This window comes from Mastomys coucha, unplaced genomic scaffold (assembly GCF_008632895.1).
Source record: "Mastomys coucha isolate ucsf_1 unplaced genomic scaffold, UCSF_Mcou_1 pScaffold2, whole genome shotgun sequence".
Taxonomy (NCBI): Eukaryota; Metazoa; Chordata; class Mammalia; order Rodentia; family Muridae; genus Mastomys; species Mastomys coucha.
This window is the reverse complement of record NW_022196902.1, coordinates 12,350,421-12,364,702: the sequence shown is the minus strand read 5'-3', so window position 1 is coordinate 12,364,702 and position 14,282 is coordinate 12,350,421. Positions and strand designations below refer to the sequence as shown.

The following is a 14,282-nucleotide window of genomic DNA, read 5'->3' as shown; positions in this document are numbered from 1 at the left end:
GGGTTGTTGAAGAGACTCCCCACGCATGGCTATTGCATGTGGGTCAGGGTTGTTGAAGAGACTCCCCATACATGGCTATTGCGTGTGGGTCAGGGTTGTTGAAGAGACTCCCCCATACATGGCTATTGCGTGTGGGTCAGGGTTGTTGAAGAGACTCCCCATGCATGGCTATTGCATGTGGGTCAGAGTTGTTGAAGAGACTCCCCATACATGGCTATTGCCACTGCCTTGGACGCCTCCCAGAGGCAGAATGGAAGTCTCTGTTGCTGAACGTACCATATACTTTGGACACAGACATAAGGGCTCCAAGCTGGTTCTGATTTTAGAGCTTCCTCCATGAGGCCGAGCTTTCACTATTCCAGATGTCATGCAAGCGTCCAAGGAAAGGAAGTACCCAGCTATGATGCCTATGAACCAAAACCAACACTGCACAATATTGCTAAGAGTGCAGAGTGGCAAGCATATTTACTGGTAACCAGGAGTTCTCTAACTGGACTTAAGGTCCACTCAACAAGAGGGAAATCAAGCTTAGTACTAGAAACCCAGCTATTCGCAGAGGACTATAAAGTCATGAATCTTGGAGGAGAACCACTATCTACCACTCTACTAAACCATCATGACTCCTAACTCCATTCTAAACATTCATGCTTATGCCCAAAGAAAAGTGTAGTTCTCATTTCTCATCAAAGCAACTTCTCCTTGCAATAGACAGAGACCAATAAAGAAACTTATAACTGATCAAAATGCAGAGAAGTGACAGTATGTCACTCAGGCCCAACAATACACCTACAACACAGCTCGTTCACCAAAGGACCAACAATACACCTACAACACAGCTCCTTCACCAAAGGACCAACAATACGCCTACAACACAGCTCCTTCACCAAAGGACCAACAATACACCTACAACACAGCTCCTTCACCAAAGGACCAACAATACACCTACAACACAGCTCCTTCACCAAAGGACCAAGGGTCATGGCAGAAGAGAAGACAGAAAGACTGTAAGATCCAGAAAGTAACAGAAGTTTGCTGTGAGGTTTCCTCTACTAGAAATGTCAGAGATGCTACACCCAGAAGTCTCATCAACACGGCTGCTTAAACAAGACCTGGACAAGGATGACAGCAATAGACACACTAACATGGAAGTCAAATCTCACAGGGCATTAACTCTAGACAAAGAGCTACAGGCAGGTATGGAATGCTAAAAGCAGGGAAAATGGAAACCTTCCCAGGGAGGAGTCTCCATTACCAAGGGGTCAACCCTGAAGTCAAGTAACACTTTACACACCGAGCAGATTGTATTTACATATTTAGAAATATATATCTCAACAATTAAAGAAATGGAGGCCATGAGTTTGAGAGAAAGCAAGGGAGGGTTCAGGGGAAGGGTTAGAGAGAGAGAGAAGGGGAAACAGGAGGGAAATGATGCAATTATAGTTTAATTTCAAAAAGCCAGGGTTTATTAGTTTTGAATTTTCTTTTTTCAAGAGGAGCTGATATTTTTATTTTAGGAATCTGTATAAGGATTAATAGGCCTGGCAACTCCTCAGGAAGAGGCCATGTCCTGTTCAGCAGGGGAGTACTAAAGTGCACCCTACAGAGCTAGAAAACTCCACAGATTGGCAGCAAAGTCTACTGGCTTCAGTGGGTAAGGGAGCTACACTGTATGGAAGACAACAGCATGAACATAAGTGTGCATGGGGACAAGAACTGACAGCTCTGTGACTGCTCCCATTCCCTTACTCCCCATTCACCATGAACACTTAGAACACAACATGACATTTTTGGATAATAAAGTCATTACCCAGAAAGGACCCCAGGAGGCTAAGTCATGGTGCACCCTACCTTTATATCCCGGTGGACTATCTGATTATCATGAAGGTATTTTAATCCTTCCAATATTTGCTTTGTATAGAAGCCAATTGTTTGCTCATTGTCCTTTAATGGGCCCCATTTTGAACGAAGGAGAGCAGAGAGGCTTCCTGTAAGACAAGAGAAACAGTGGGCTGAACTCAGCCAAGCTCTTTAAAACATATACAGAACTTGACACTAAATTAAGCCAGAAGGCACTGGCTCTTCATAGTAGGCCAGACTCTACTGGTAACCTGGGTTCAAGTAAGGCTGAAAATATCCCTATTCTGAAGGCAGTCTTTATCAACAGTCAAAGTAATAGGAAGCTCAGTTGCTAGCTTTAATCCAAGTCACGGTGACTACAACTAAACCGGTTACAACATGTCTGCACTGTCTGCTGAGAAGCCTCAAGGTCATTTCACCCATCTGACCATTGTCTAGACACAGATAAATCAAGACCTGGACTCTCACAAGTTCCATTCCATCTAGCTCTTCCTCAGGCCGTAGAAATCCCCACTTCTGGAAGTGAGACAGGCACCTCCTACCTCCTGGGACTTGCTCCATGAAGATCTTGATGAAGCCGTTTTCACTGAAAGAGCCCAGATACTGGACAATGTTTTTGTGTTTCAGATGCTTGTGCAAGGCAATTTCTTCATGCAGGGGCTGAGAGTATCTGGAAGACATGCAAATGGCAGTATGCTAAGCATCAGCCAGACTTTAGAGTGTTAACTTAAGCAACACGAAAAATGCCAGCTAAACTGTGCCCACAAATAAAAATCAATGACCGTCTAAGGCCTTTATTTCTCATAAATTCTGTGTCATTGCAGCTGTGGCAGGACCAGGGGGGAGTGTTGGGTATTGTTCAAGCTCCCGGCATAGATCAACTCATTTCTTTTAACTAAATGTACTATTTATGGGACACCATTTTACAGACAAGGGAAGTGATTAATAGAATAATGACCAAAAATCACAAAGTTAGTGGCAGACTTAAGACTTGACCTAGGAGATTAGATACTATTCACACCACTTTGTTAGCATGGCAGCCTGCTCCACTGTCTTCATCATCACAACCACTATGCTAGGGGGCTCTTGTTCAGGAAGGCAAATATTCCCAGTATCTTAATCATGTTCATCCACAACTTCCCAACAGTTCATCAACTCTTTAGTAAGAACTATAAAATCGTTTATGTTCCAATTTCTTTCTGTACACTCATTCAAACCCCTCACCTTCTGAATCCACAAAGTCTATCATATTATGATTTTCACCTGATCCTAAACCTCTACACTGAAAGGCCAGCTATACACCGGAGTTCAAAATCATGTGCTTAGTAATAAAGCATGCAACCGTAACAAACTATAGTGTTTTATATTTCTGAACTAGCACAGTGTTTCTGATCGTTAAATAAGGTCTTGTAAAGCTTATATTCAGAAGAAAAGCAAAATCAGTGAACAAAATGCAGATATTGTATAGATTGTCAAATAATAAATTTCAACAAATCAACTTTTAATGATTTAATTGGCTTTCACTGGTAATTCATGACAGCATCCGGTCTAAACAGACAGAAGACAGGACAGGACAGGACAGCTCCGGCTTAATGTAGTTTAAGCAAGAATGAGAAAACAACACGGTACAAAAAGCAACTGGCTGGCTTCAGGTTATTATGTTCACACATATGGAGGATGCCATTATTCTGATGGCTTAGACTGGGTGGCCTCCTTTGGATGCTATAAATCTTGATTTACAGAAAGGTCAGACCTTATGAGATCAGGTATAGGTGACATCAAACCTGAACATAAATAATTCCATTTTGGATTGATCTGTTGCAACCTAGAGTGGGCAGTTCAAACCAACATTCTTTTATAAGCATTAGTTAATAAGCTAAATATTCTGGAGTATCAACATCTATAACTAACAATTCAATGCTAGTCCTTCACACACACACACACACACACACACACACACACACACACACACACCTACACTCCCCTACACACATACTTTCTCTCCCTCTCTCTGTCTCTGTCTCTGTCTCTGTCTCTCTCTCTCTCTCTCTCTCACACACACACAATAAGGCTATAGATATGAAAAGCTTAATTACACTAAGGCATATTACACGCAAACTTGATCTCTCCTGCTTTAGACATACCCTTAAGGAATGTTCAGACTTCTAATGACAAATCCAACTAAACAGATGGGAGCTTTTTAGAAGGACAATAACAAAGAGTAAAATCAGTGTTAAATAATGGTGTTTTTAAGCAGTGCAGGGCGAGTTCTACCACAAGCTCTTACTTAATGAAGATCTAAATTCACTTAATTGAGATAAACTTTTATAAGCTATAAAATAATCCTCAGAGATCTGGCAAGGAAATAAAAGGAAATTCCCCCATGTTTCAGACATATTGCTCTTTTATTTCCACCTTTAGAACTGCTGCAGGAATTAAAAGCAGGCATTAAAGTGGTCCTTTAATAGTTTATCAGTGAGAGACAGCAAGAGCACTTTGATACGGTATGAGCGGACACAGAACTACTTCTATACATTAGTACCAACAAGACCCTCAGGTCATGAATGACTCTAAGCTGTGAAGGCAAAGATGCTTCTGCAGGGATGGAAGACACTTAGAGACTAGTTCAGGATTGATCTTGATACAGATTAGTGGCACACACTGTCTCCATAGATTTAAAAGATTAAGATCATTAACCTGATATAAGCAACTAACTCACTTTCTCGTCAATCAAAGGCATCCTAGCTCCTGACCCTCTATTGAAAATCAAGCCATAAATGTCTACATGTAAGATTAAGAGACACAAGCGTCCAAATCCTATTAGTTAAACCAAGGCTAGTTCAACATTTACCATACTAATCAAGGGTCCAACTGAGCTGAGGGTAAGTACCCCTCTCTGGTATGGAAAAGCTTGAAAACACACAGCCATTTTCACCAGTGTAAGGGCCAAGATCTAAATGAGGATGAAGCAATAACTTCTCAGGTCAAGAAAGTGGGCTACTTTAGGAAAACTGCAAGAAATCGCTAGCATTTGAGATACTACATATACTTAGCCTGGGAAAAAAAACCTACTCATCTGTGAACCTTTTCAGGCTCAATTGCCCAGCTAGTCATCTAGGTTAGCATTTTCCGTCTTTTTTTTTTTTTTTTTTTTGAGAAGGGAGCCTCGTACATGGCCCCAGCTTGTTGGCCTATTATTATATATGGCTAGAGTGATTGTCTCTTCAAAAATTCCTCTGTCTCTCTCCTCTTTTGTCTCTGGTGACCCATCAGGTAGATCTATTTTGTAGCTGTTACACGGTTCTTAGATTCTTCTGTCTTCCACTTCTTTTAAGTCTCCCACCCCTTTTGGAAGCTCCTCTCAACCTACCAACTATACTCCAAGCGCTATGCTAGGGAAGGTCTCAGCTGTGTGTCTGAAGCTGTGCCTCTGCTCTCTGGCGATTCTTTTTTACTTGCTTTCAGAGAACTCTGCCTCGGAGCCGCACATCGTGTCTGTGTCCACTCTTTAGGTTAGAAGACTCAGCATCTTAAATCCCCCATCTGCTAATTCCTACTTGCCAAATCTGGCTCTGGTTCTGATGTGTTAATGCTCTTCAAGGCTTCTGCCTTTCAGCATGCCTTACGCTGTTGTTTGAAAGGTAAATGTGATATTTTAGGCAGGAGAACCACAGTGAACAGGCCTTTCCTGGGGTAGAGATGGGCTGTGGTAAGCAGGCTGGGGGAGGGATGGGCTGTGGTAAGCAGGCTGGGGGAGGGATGGGCTGTGGTAAGCAGGGGTGAGACTGCTTACTAGTCTTGTGCCCCAGTCACAAGTGAGGCTGCTGGGCACTTCTGCTGTGCCCCCTTAGTCTCCCACTTCAGTGAGACAGGTTGCTGAACTGGATTCTTTCATGTTCTTTCATCTCGTGAGAGGCCAGGCTCTCTGAGAGCATGCCTTGATAAAGAGAATAAAATCCTCTGACATATTTTAAAGTGGTTTCCTCTCCTCTCCTTGCCGCAAACACAATGGGATTTTTCTCTTATACTTATAATGAAGGTGTGGTAGAACTTTACAAAGTAAAACTCACACAAATGTGGGGCTGCTCATGAGTGGGTCCCTTGGAATTCTTAACCCTCTAAACCCCTCTGCCCTGTGCCTCCAGCAGTCCACTGGTCAGAGTTCAGGTTCTCTAGCCTACACTCATTCCTATGGTAGTTTCTGCTCCAGTTATGATTACCGGCATTTGTCTCTCTCTTTCTAGCTCAGGACTAGTTTCTAGTCTTCCCTGATGGAGCCAAAAGAGCTGCTGGATTCTCAATGGGTTCAATGGTCTGCTTGCTGGAGGAGCGAGCTGTTGCAGCTCCTTACAAGGCAGACTGGACAGCAGGACTCTGCTTCTCCACCTCTCTGTTATGAACCACCTTGATCCAGTAGGACCCCGCTGCAACAACCATAGGGCCATTTCTCCCTTCGGCTCACTGGAAGCCATTGTTTTCCCAACTCAAGTCTTGTACTAATCACTAGATGGACAGACAAACCTGAGTTGGAATGAACACAACAGAGTTTCCCGACAGTTCTGACAATTAGACTATAGCCAAGGTTAACAAGCCAAGTATGTTAGTATAGCTTTTATTAGCAAGAGTTAGCATACCTGCTGTCTCTCTCTGGGATTTCCTTAATAGCAATTCTGACCTGGTTGCTCAGATCCCGTCCTGCGTAGACGATTCCATAAGTGCCCTTCCCTAACACGACTCTGTCTCCATTTTCATCATATTCGTAGTCATACTGCAGGGCGGGGCGGGGGCGGGGAAGAGGGAAGGAGATAAGACAGAAGATCAAAACATTAGTTGAAAGTGACTTTTTAAATACCAGTTTTTAAAATTTATTTGTTCTAGGCAGGGTCTTATAGCCCAAACTGACCCCGATTTTACCATTCTCCTGCCTCTACTTCCCAAGTGCTGGGATTTCTGGTACGACCAAGCAAATACTAGGTTTTTTCACAAACATTTTCCTTACTTCAACAATGGCCTTACAAGTGAAATAATAAGATAAGCTTCTTAGGGTAGCAAGAGTAAGAACTATATATTATTATACATTTATATATTTATAATATATTATATAATACATTTTATATATACATATGTGAGTGTGTGTGTGAGATGAAAGCAGAAGGAAGACCCACTAGTGGAGGCGAAGGGAACCAGTATGTGGGAAGATGAGCCATGGGGTAATCCATAAACAAAGCAGAATGATCTAGATGAAAATTCCATAATGGAATCCATTATTTTATGCTAATTAAAATGAATAAACAAATAGGAAAAGCTTTAAAATTATTTTTTAAAAGATTAACAACTTCTCTAAGAATAAAAAACCATGGGCTGGAGAGATGGCTCAGCTGTTAAAGGCTAGGCTCACAACCAAAAATATAAGAATAAAAAACCAGACACTGCCAACACAAGGCAGGTAGAATGTTCTTGTTTGATAGTGCATGTGGCAAATACCATGTAGCTTCATTGTTTGGGGTGTGAAGGTGCTTCCAGGAAACCTCGAAGTCCGCAACCCCCGCATCCCCCCCCCAGTGTTCCAATTCTCACCATCTACCTGGCAGGACACCTGTCTCTTCTGCCACCTCTAGGTTTCCCTAGAGGGTGCTTTGGGTGCTACTGAAGTACTTCATAGGCTGCCAGGATAGAAAAACCTCGACAGAGCTCGAGGAAGAGCAAAGTTGGAGGTCTGAGTAGGTGATGGATAAATAAGGATTGTTTATGCTTTATCCTCAGTCTTACGAGATGCGATGTTTTTTTGTGACTCAAAATGAGACAATTTATAAGGAAGAGAGAAGCACTCCCAGGAATGGCTACAGACCTAGGAAAGAAGCAAGACTCAAAAGTCCCAAAGGGATCTTTAAAATAAAAAAGAGAGGAAAATTTTGATCTTTTATGTAAAAAAGAAAACATTTTTAGTTCTGAGCCTCCAAGGGTCAATGTGAATGGGGGTGGGAGAATACACCTCATAGAAGCCACATCAGACTGGAGGTGGCACATCAAAAGGTACACTCAAGCATTGGACAGGAACTGCGAGACGTAAGATCTTCTGACGCTCAAGCTATGTCCCTAGAGGAAGCCAAAGAATGGGTGTAGACAGGAGAGCCCCAGAGGACACGCCCCGCCCCACCCCTGTACTATCTACAGCTGTCTGGAGTGCAGATCTAGCAACAGATTTGCCTAAGGGAATGGTCTCCACTATTTGCTTTGAAAAAGGAATGATTTCTTATACCTAAAAGCCAGAGAATTTAACATTAAACGTTGATGTGTCATGAGGATGACCATGTTCATGGATTTTTATGTTTGTTAAGAAAATGACTTTGAAATACAGCATACTGGATAGATTTAAAAATCAGGTTTTCATAGAAATTTTAAAAATGCATAGAACATTTTTTTTTTTTTGAGACAGAGTCTTTCTGTGTAGCTCATGTTAGCCTCAGCCCCAATTCCCCTCCCTCCACTTCTTGACTGTTAGGATAGAGTACAGGCATGTACTGCCACACCTGGTGAATTCTAGCAAACAAATTCAAAGAAGAAACTCTCATGACATAGAAACTGAAAAATGTGTACATAAAGATTATAAGCTGAGAAATTTTTAAAACAAGAAAGAATAAAACAGACTGTAAATATTTGGAACAACCAAATGCAGTTCCTAGAAACTGGGCTCTAAATGAGAGATAAAAATAAATTCATACTCAGACATGATACAGGGAAACAGTAAGATACCAAATAAAGTGTCAAAGATAAGGAAGATTATAAAAAGGAGCAGGAGGCCAGCAGGGTGATAAGATGATTTAGTGAGCAATGGCACTTACGGTGGGAGCCCAAAGTCCCACATGGTGGAAGGAGAGAACAGACTCTGATCTCCACTCATGTGTGCTTGCATACATTCTTGGGCACACACACTGTGCTGGCTAGTTTTATGTCAGTGTGACACAAGCTGATGTCATCTAAGAGGAGAGAACCTCAATTAAGAAAATACCCCTGTTAGATCAGGCAAGCCGGCATGGTACTTTCTTAATTAGTGACTGATGGGGGAGGGTCCAGCCCATTGTGGGTGGAGCCATCACTGCACTGGTGGCCCTGGGTTCTACAAGAAAGCAGGCTGGGCAAGCCCTGGGGAGCCAAGCCAGTAAGCAGCAGCCCCATGGTATCTGCCTCCATGTTCCAGCTCTGATCCAGTTCCTGTTCTGACTTCCTCTGGTGATAGATCAACCCTGTCCTCCACAATTTGTTTTGGTCTGGTAACTCATCACAGCAATAGCAACTCTAACCATCCTAAATAAATGTTAAAAGGAAACAAGGTGGTGTACTTCTCTAATCCTAAACTTGGGAGGTAAACCAGAAGTTCAAGGTCATCCTCAGAAACAAGGGCTGCTAGAGCCATCCTAGGTGGGCTACATGAGATCCTGTCTCAAATAAATGAATAAATAATAAGTGCAAAGATAAAAAGGACAAGCCAACAACATAGGATGGTAATTAGACCCTGAGGGCCCAACAGGCTATGCTGGCCTAAGCTCCAAGTTTTGAAGCCCTCGTTCGTTGAAGGCACTTAGGTCATATCTCTTGGGCAAAATACTCTGTTAGAGTGGGGTACGAAGGACTCCATCTTAGACCCCTCTCTCTTGGGACATGGTCCAAATTCTGGGAAGAAGGTATCTGTTCTCTTGTTGGCAACCTTGAGCATCCACTGTGAGATACCAGAGCTACATCAGAGATCTTATGCTAGAACAAATGCCTAGTGTAGAGATGAAGGATAGGTCTTTTAACGCAGCACATCAGGAACTTCTTGAGACATGAGGAATGTGAGGGTGGGGGTGGGACATGGCAGAAGCAGCAGGGAGTGACAAACAATATGCCTAGACCTGGACCACGACACAGGGACCTTGTAAAGATGCAGTGAAGAAGACTACCTCAATCATACCACCCAAGGAGTGCATGTGGCCACACCTAGTTCCTGTGCTCTGGAATCTGGCCATCCTGGGTTGTGTTGGCTGAAATCCCACCAACAGAGACCATTAACAAAGAAGCTCAACTTTGCCAATGTCCCTCCCAAACAAACAAACCTACACGCTAGCCTGAGATTCATCAACTTTTTCTATTATTATAGTACTTCAAACCTTAAAGGAAAAAAACCAGTTAAATCAGCTTCCTCACCTGATCTCCAAACTCCTTGTTACATAGTGAGAAAGACATACTGACCCCTATTAATTCTTACACAGCAAGGGAGCTCTTTTTAGTGAAAATGTCAGAGTTGTGTTTAAAGTCAGATCTTCAGAATCAAGAGTTTGTACTCTTCCTACCACCCGTGCTTTGAATGAGGCTCCACTCCCATAGGCTCATATATTTGCATGCTTACTCTCTAGTTGGTGAACTGTTTAGGAAGGGATGGGAGGTACAGTACCTCCTGGCTTTACAAAAGCCCACACCAGGCTCGGTCTCTTTCCGCCTGCTGCCAGCACATCATGATATAAATCTCTCTTAGTTTCCGTTGCTTTCAGGGTCAGATGCACACTCCCTGGCATGGCATGGATACCCTTCGGGCCCCCTCTACCCATTTCCTCCCTTTTCTCCGCAGTCTCTTCTGGGGAGGAGGGGGGACACGACTGCAGAAGCCTCTCTGCCCAAGCACAAAGTTCTACCCCACGCCGCAGGAACAAGCTCCTCAACCAACCATCTGTTGACTTCTCAAGGTGACTGATGGGCTTCCAAAATGTTCCACTCTCCCTTGGTTACTATTATCAGTGCTTTACTAGGGACTGAGCCCAAGGAGTAGCGCGTGCCAGCACACATTCTACCGAGGAGCTACACTTTGTGCCCGCTGCTCACACTTTCCACAGGCCAGGTTTTGCCCACTTGTTTGCATCATCATCATCTCTTATCTTAGCCTAGAAACGATTTGCTTGATAAGTCAGAGTACAGTACAAAGTTTTAAAAGCAGGTAATGAATCATTTGGAGTCAGTATCTGGAAGGCAGAGGCAGGAGGGTCAGAAGTTAAAGAGCTGCCTTGTGGCTAATTTGAGGCCAGCGTGGGCTATAAGAGCCTGGGGGGCGGGGAGATTCAGTATCAGTTTAGTTTTGGTTGAAAATATGTTTGCCACAGAATACTGATTTAGCCCAGTAAAGAGCATGTATGCTGATAGGTTTAGTCAGCTTAGTTACCCTCAGGAATCTAAGCATCCCAGGACCATTTTTGTTAAATTATGTGTTAGGTATAGTAGTTGACTTCTATCGAAAATGGCAGTCGTAAACAAAACTCAGAAGATCTTGTAATAAAAACAGAATGATTCAAATAAAAACTATTTCAATGGCAGTTACCACTTTGATGGCTTACTGCTTATTTTTCTATTATAAAATAAAGATATAGATTTGAAAGGTAATTTGAAAGGGAGCTGAGATAGGAAGCTGGATGTTATATAAGGAGAGGAAATCGGCTATGTGGTAGACCGAGAACTGAGAGGAGAATGGGGTGCAGTCCCCAGGAGGGCAAGGAGGTGGCAGCGTGCTTGATGGCAACATTGGGCATCCACTCTAAGAGCCTAGAGTACTCATATGTTAGACAACCCTCCTATGCGAGGTGCTTAGTCTAAGGATGAAGGTTGTCCTGTCCAGGGAAGTCTGCCTGAGAGACAGGCATGTGAATGTGAGGACCTGAGACAAACAACAGGAATAATGCAAGCAATTTGTTAAACAACAAACACGGGAAGAAAAAAGTGAGTGAAGAAAGAAGGGAGGTCTTTTAAAGGCACCACGCTGCTCTTGAATCTTGTGTTCTATTTCTATGGCAATAGGTTAGCAAGTTAGGTTGTTGCTAAGGGAGACAGCAGTTGCATTTCAGAGCAACAAGAATACATGCAGAATCATTCTGTTTGTTGTCACTGGGCCTGAGAAGAAGCTGGCATGGAGGACAGGAGTGACAGGGGCAAATAACCGATCTGTGATCTCCCAAACAGATCCCCGATTCTTCCAAACAGATCTGGGTTCTCCCACGAGAGATCTCTGATTCTCCCACTACAGATCTTCGATTCTCCCAGTCCTAGCTTTGGCAAGGGACCTACAGTGAAAGATTCACCTTTTAAAGTCTCGACGATTTCCTCTGGGACTAAACCACATCACGTAAGCAGTCACCTCGTGGACCTGAAATTCTGGATTATTAGTAGTTGGTCTATACTGCCTCCTTAATAAATGTGAAAATATATTAATAACCATTGAAAAGGTCAGTTCAGGGGCTTTGGAAAGGTCATGGAATACTTGCCCCTCCAGAAGGGAGAGGCTAATTAACATTTCTCAGACCACAGGGTAGGAACCGACCTGCGGGTGAGGACACATTCTGCAGGACGGACCGTCGCCCACCTTCAGACAAGGGAAGTGCTTGCCACCTCATTCCCTGAAGACCAATCAGTTTAAAATGTCACACTGCTCTGCCAATCACATTGTGCCTAATAGCTGCTGCCCTGAAAACTGTGTAAAAGCTCACTGTAAAAGCTCACTGAACAAGCTGTGTGGGGTCGCCGCCTCTCCTTTGGTCTGGGACGACCCCAGTGCACTGGAACAAGAAATTCCTCTTGCTTTTTGCATCAATCCAGGTTCCATGTGGTTCACTCAGGGAATCCCCAGTAAGCTAAGGCTCCACAGAGTCTTATACCATCAATACCTTTAACAGAATATCAAATCCGGTAGGTAGAAACATAAGGAAGGAACCCAGAGTCTCCCTCGTGTCAGGCAAGTGTTCTACCCATGGGCTACACACAACTGAAGAAGCCATTTTTCAAGAAACTTCCTTACCCCCCTGTGTAAAACTGCATATCCCTGCCACACTATAGTCCACCCTTCCAGTTTTGCTTCATTTGCCCTTAACACTGAGCACTATCATGCTATACATTTTATTTATTTGTGTTATCCATTTGTTTCGTCTTGAAACACTGGCTCAACGACAGCTGGGATCAACTTCTATTTCAGGCTCTCCTGAATCTATTAGAATTGACTGTACAGCAGGCGACTGGGATTTTCTGAGTGGATTACCTGGAATCCACTTGGTCCTGACAGTGTAGCTGAAGATTATTTTTGACTGAAAATACCAAAGCAAAGGGGGAGGCTTTTGTTGACATAGCAAAACCTCCTTTAAAAACAGCTGCTGCAGCTTCCCTGCAAAACTGTCAAAACTTTCAGTGCTTTTCATTGGTTTGTCACTATGTCACTGTGTTCTGTCCCTTGAAGCCCTAACCCTCCTTCTACTGGGCTAGCCTGATGCTGCCTGTATTCTAATGCTAATACTGGTTCCTCAAGATCTGGTTGCCCCAGAGAGGAGAGAGTCTGCACATAGACCCAAGTGATGCCTTGTGACTTTGTACCCTAGTTATTTCTAAATGGTAAATAAAGATGAGACATAGGCAAGGTTTAGGATGCCCAGGCTGGAGGTCAGAGGAGAGCCACAAGGGGGAGAAAAAGGTGAAGGAGGAGAGAAAGAGAGAGAGAGAGAGAAACAGAGAGACATAGAGATAGACAGAGACAAAGAGAGACTGACCATGGGTTAGGAGTCAAGAGAACATGGCCCTGAGGATTGGCCAATTGGAGTTAAAAGCAGCTCAGATAAGACATAGTAAGTAATGAACTCAGGGTTATCGATAGGAAAGTAAATTCTAGTAACATAGAGGGTAAATATCTGCCCAGCTCTTGTGCTGTTTAAGGCTTATTATAAATAATAAAAGTTGTGTGCCCTTTATCTGGGAACTGAATGATCAAAGGTCAGGTAGAAGTCCCAGATTGGGACTGAAAATTTCTACAACAATGATGTACATCAGTAATTAACTCTAGCTGACTAGGAAGCCCCTTCTGGGAATTTTACATCTCTTCCATTGATTAACATTAAAGCTTCATGTCTTCTCTTGTCTACCTTTCCTTTGTCAGTTAATGAGCAGGCTCCTAAATACAGAACCTTAATTGGTAAGAGGATAAAAGATCAACAAAATTAATATACAGCAAGTTGATGTTGATCTTACACAGCTTCTCAACAATACTAAGGGACATTTTTATTTTCAGACACCTTGCTGTCGCATTTCAGATAGGTACAAAAATAGAAATAGGATCTTAAGAAATATCATTTAATCATTCCAAACTGATTTAAAGTCTCTGTTTACAGGTGTTTGTGAGGCAAGTCAACAGAGGAACGGTAAGGTCTCAGATCACCTCGCAGGTGTCTGAGTCAAGGCAAAGCATGCATTCTATGGAGTTTGTCCCACTCCACCACCCACAAGGGGCCGACTTTCTATTCCTGTTCACTGGGAAAAATGTAGAGACAAGCTCACAGAGCATGCTGCAGTAATGCCTCAGGCCTGTGCCAGTTAATATGCAAAAGAGAGCTACAAAGACATAGGAGAGGAAGGGAGGGAGGGAGGGA

General features: G+C 43.1%; 1 protein-coding gene across 1 annotated transcript in view; it reads right to left on the bottom strand.

Annotated features, from left to right (window-relative positions):
- The window catches only part of Map3k5 (mitogen-activated protein kinase kinase kinase 5), a 199,500-nt gene that overhangs the window by 43,105 nt on the left and 142,113 nt on the right, over positions 1 to 14,282 (bottom strand). The window contains exons 15-17 of the mRNA XM_031380745.1: positions 6,492 to 6,625; positions 2,400 to 2,527; positions 1,849 to 1,985 (exon numbers count right to left, since the gene is read on the bottom strand). Of these exons, the coding sequence (XP_031236605.1) occupies positions 1,849 to 1,985; positions 2,400 to 2,527; positions 6,492 to 6,625 (399 nt within the window). The remainder of the gene's footprint in view (positions 1 to 1,848; positions 1,986 to 2,399; positions 2,528 to 6,491; positions 6,626 to 14,282) is intronic.